At 47.5% G+C, this 4940-nt stretch overlaps 1 protein-coding gene across 1 annotated transcript; it reads right to left on the reverse strand.

Moving 5' to 3' along the window:
- Positions 1-3189: 3189 nt before the first annotated feature.
- On the reverse strand, positions 3190-4407 carry LOC135812908 (uncharacterized). Its single transcript, XM_065326127.1, has one exon. It carries the CDS (start codon positions 4405-4407, stop codon positions 3190-3192), a length of 1218 nt encoding a protein of 405 aa, XP_065182199.1.
- Positions 4408-4940: the final 533 nt, after the last annotated feature.

Genomic DNA, 4940 nt, shown 5'->3' on the forward strand with positions numbered 1-4940 from the left:
GGTCTGAAAAGTAAAGATTCTGTAGGTGTCGATACAAGTTATTGCACTGGTTGCGCAGCCGCTTGAATTGTACAGATAGGCTCTCGTCTCGAAAGTTAGTAGCTTTTAGTTTCTTGAAGACCGATTTGCGCTTTCTAATCAAGGCAAGGAGTGGCGAGGTCATGAACGGGCAATTTTTCCGACGGGACTTCCTGTGTTTCCTGGTTACGTACGGTGCGATGATATCAAGCACAGCATTGACTTTCCCTGTCCACTCGTCCAACATCAGGTCTGGGGTACGGGATGTAAAGATATGAAGATCGGAGGACAGCAGCATATCGCAGAAACGCTGAGCGTTGAAGTTCCGGTAGTCTCTGCGTGTTTGATGGGTAGTAGTATTGCTCCGCGCATCCATGATGGGCACTGGGACGGAAGTAATGACGAGGCGATGGTCTGAAAACTCACAGTCCACGACAGAGGCTGACGGAACTCGATCAATGTTTGTGAGAATACAGTCAATGGATGTACGGGTAGAGCCTGTTATTCTTGTTGCTTCAGTTACTTTATTGGCCAGTCTGCACGGAAGTAGCAACGTGTCTTTGAGATGGTGGAACGCACTGGACGTCTGACGCAGAAAGTCCACATTTATGTCACCTAGCAACACAATATTCTCGCCGTCCAGCTGCTCCGTGGATGTAGCGAGCCGATTCCAAAACTCTACCGGCTCGGATGGGGGACGGTATATGCAACCAAACAAGGTACTATCTTTGCCTGTGCCAGCTCTAAGCCACATCAACTCTAGACTGGAGTGTGAGTGGTCCAAGATGTGCTTAGCCTTAACATGTTCCTTTACGAAGATGCAGATCCCGCCTCCTTTACGACATGGAGTGCAGGAGGATAGGCAAGTGCATCCATCAGCGCACGGCCTGTCTCGACGTAAGAGAATTGTGCCTGGTACAGAAACCTCAGTGTCCGAGATGCTTGAGTCGAGCCACGTTTCCGTAACCGCCAGCAGATCTAGGCAGTGCTCATCTATTAGCTTAGTTATAACATGGGTTTTATGTCGTAGGCTGCAAATGTTTATGTGGCCAACATTTAGTCGGTTGGATGGATGAATTGTAGAGTAGAATGCTGGGGTTGAGGGATTTGGAGACGAAGGGGTGAACACAGGAGCATGCGGGTTCAGGGGCTGTGAATACCGGTAGGTGGTGTGTGGCATTATGTGAGTGCTGGAGCTGTGCCGTCAGCACCAAAGCGCCATTCACGAACTGCAAAACCGAGCGAGTCCGGCCAAAATGCTTTGTCCTGTACGGTGGTGGCGTCCGACGCCAGCACTGTGACCCTGGCAAACCCTGTTCGGAAGCGCTCCGAGGTGTACACAACACTCTGCACGATGTGTACATCCTGTGCCTGACAATGCTCTGCAATTGATTTGGCATCACATTCGGGGTCCACGTTGCCAACGTAGAACACTTTGACTCTTGGCTTACCCGTTAGTGCACATCGGGTGGTGCTCTTTGGAAGCTTGGGTGCCAGCCAGCGAGACGATTCCTGTCGCCTGTACGGCTTGGGAGGCTGGCGTTGTGGCCTTTGGGCAGCTGGGGCAGCTGCAGGGGCAGTATTTTTGGGCTGCAATGCTGGTTGTTGGTGCAAAGTTTCTGCATACGTGGGTCGATGTTGTGGGGTGGAGGATACGGTTTTGGTAAAGCTTGGTTCAGTGGGGTCATTGTTCAAAGTTTGAATCACCGTATCGTACCTCTCAACTTTGGCATGCAGGTCGTTCCTAAGTTCCCGTACTTCCGTCTTCAGGCACAACACCTCTCTGGCAGAATCGTTGAATTTAGCTTCTATTTCTCTCATGGCGTGTAACTCAGTCTTCAACTCTCGGACGACATTAGTGAGTTCAGACAGAGCTGAGCACAGGCTGGCAACAACACCCTCATTAGCAGCCAGGGGGCTCGTGCTAGTAGGTTCACTTACTTCTTTGTCCTCATCCAGCGATGTTCTGAGCAGGGCAACAAGATCGGGTCTGGTGGCTTTTCGTGGGATTTCCAGTCCACGCTGCCTGATGAGGTCCCTCAGCTCCCCGTCGATCAGGACTGCAATGTCCACTTCAGCAGCGGGCTTATTAGCCATTTTATTACTAAATAAAGGACTTTTCCGGTGGCCTAAAGCCCAGGAAATTACAAAAAAGGCCGCTTTTCGGGAGCCAAAAAAGGTGCTGCCGCCCGTGACTGTAGTTCGTATATCGTTATAATTATTATGGTATCGGCGTACATGCGATTCCCGGGCTGGTCGACAGGCGGCCCAGCCAGCCTGCTAGTGGGATCTCGGCCTCGCACACAAATCCACACAAAATGTTACTGCACTGAATGCATTCCCCCGATACACTTCGCATATATACTCATTCCCTTCATGGTACCGTACTCTTGATGGTACGGGACAGGTACGGGATAGCGCCAGACATGTCGATGGCACAAACAAACACAAATATTGTGGCCAGCTGTCTTTGCTGGTACGGTACAGTACGGGACAGATACGGGATAGCGCCAGGCGTGACACAAACAAACAAACACACAAACAAACACCAAATTAAAGCTGTGTGGACCCTGGCTAGCGCCAGACGTTACTGAAGTAACGTCTTCTGCATAGCTACGGGAATAAAACTAATTCTTGTTGAATTGCACCGCGCCTACCACTCGGCTACCTGTTACACTTCGGTGTACCTCTTCGTGAAATGAACAGTCTGAAACACATTAGGAATTGCTTCAATAGACATATTGCGAACTTATTCCATATGAATAGCTCTGGTAGTTAGGCAAGTGAGGATGCATACCCACACTTCAACTGTTTCAGTTTCCGTTTTCACATACATTGGCCCAAAGCAATCAAGATCAACAGATTCGAACACCCTCCCAGGGACAAGCCGTTCCTCAGGCAAAGGTGCAAATGGTGGTGTTGCAAATGGCTTTCCATGATGGCGTTTACACAAAAGACATTCCTTAATCACCCGTCTAACCATTGCTAGACCTTTAGGCACCCAGTGATTCCGTCTCAATTCAGCCAATGTCTGACTAACACCCGAATGTTTAAGTGAGATATGCTGTTCCATTACAATTAACCTCGGTAAGTGTGAACCATAAGCTAGCAATACAGGAAATTTACTTTCGAATGGTAGGTGAGAACACTCCAGTCTACCCTTACATCGGATTAAACCATTATCAAGAAAGAGACCTGATGTCGCTTGCCTTGTTCTATGGCCTTGATTTCATTTCCAAAGTGCTGAGCTTGATGATACCGAATGATAGCTACTCTTGACATTCCGATTTCTTCAGCTGTGAGATTCGTTTCACTCTCCGACTTTTCGTGTTTGAGTTTCCGTATGAACCGCTGTACCCATGCATTCACTCTCACAAGCTTACAAAACGAGAAGAACTCCTCACAGTTGACTACCTCATTGTGTTCATTACTAACAAAGGCCGATTCGGGAGAGGGACCTTCGTCCGCATTTTCCTCGCAAATTGGCATTTCACTTCCCGTAGCTTGCATTGCGGGAAACATACTTTCTGGATAGGAACCAGACTTCAACCACGTTGGACCCTCCCACCACAAGTTGTTCTGCTGTAAACTCGTTCCATTAGCTCCTCGTGAAATAATATCAGCTGGATTTTCTTTCCCAGAAACATGACCGTACATGACATTATTCACCACGTCAATGGTTCTAATTCTTCTTGCAATAAATTGCGGCCGCTGTTGATTTCCCGTTACCCATGCTAGTGCACATTTTGAGTCGGTCCATATGTGCGTCTTGTTGAGCTCGAATGGTACTTGCTCTCTAAGAAATTTGACCATCTTTGTACCAAGTACTACAGCAAAGAGTTCCAACCTAGGAATGGATGTGGGCTTGGTTGGCGCAATGCAACTCTTGCTAAATATCAGGTCGACTGAAACATTATCGCCACAAGTAGTGAGTAGGTACGCAGCAGCACCATACGCATGTGCGGATGCGTCAGTAAAAACGTGTAGTTCATACTTCGGAGTTGAACCGTCATCACTTCGAGTACCCACAAACCTTGGCAATTTTATTCCATTAAGTGACAACAGTGAATCACACAATTTCTGGCATTCTTTGCGTACATCGTCTGGTGAGATATCATCCCACCCAAATTTTCTCTTCCAAAGCTCCTGCATGATGATTTTCGCCTTAACCGTGACAGGACTGACTACACCCATTGGGTGGAATACTGACGAAATACATTGCAGTAGCTGACGTTTTGTTTCGATCTCATGAAATGCCCTTGGCGGTGGTACCCAAATTACGTCATCCTCGGTATCCCAGCCCATGCCTGGAACTTTCGTGCGGTTACCTTTGACTTGATCATTCTCCGTTTCCATTTCTTTCTCACTGATGACTGATGACTGACTCATTTTCAAGATTCCAAAACCGTTCCAAGTCAAATTCTTTCGGTGCACATGCTTCTGCCGCAAATAACGAGAGCGCCTCGTGGCACATTAGTGTGTGATCATCATTTCCGTTCGACTTCACCTTGCCTGCCACCAAAAACCCAAGAGTGGAATCGATCAAAATGAGACCATCTGGGTATTCCAATCTTTCGCTGCCAACAAATTGAAAGTATTGGTCAGCTCCAATTAAGATATCAATAGGCATTGCTTCAAACGTATTGCATAGAGGCTCCGCTAAGATAAGTTTCTGTAAGCTAGAGTGCTTTGCTGTGCTCAAAGGTACTTTCTGTAGTGGACACGAAATGTTGTTGATAACATTTGCCTGTATGGAAGCTTATTCACCATTCTTCTGCTTGATGTGCAAATTGACTACAGGGTATTCCTTTACCGATCTGTGTGTTGCACCAAAGGTTGAAAGTGAAATTCTGTCACTTCCCTCTTGTTTGAGCGCCAATGCTTTGTTGACATTCTTACTGACGTATGTTCTCGATGAACCC

This window comes from Sycon ciliatum, chromosome 3 (assembly GCF_964019385.1).
Source record: "Sycon ciliatum chromosome 3, ocSycCili1.1, whole genome shotgun sequence".
NCBI classification, from domain to species: Eukaryota; Metazoa; Porifera; class Calcarea; order Leucosolenida; family Sycettidae; genus Sycon; species Sycon ciliatum.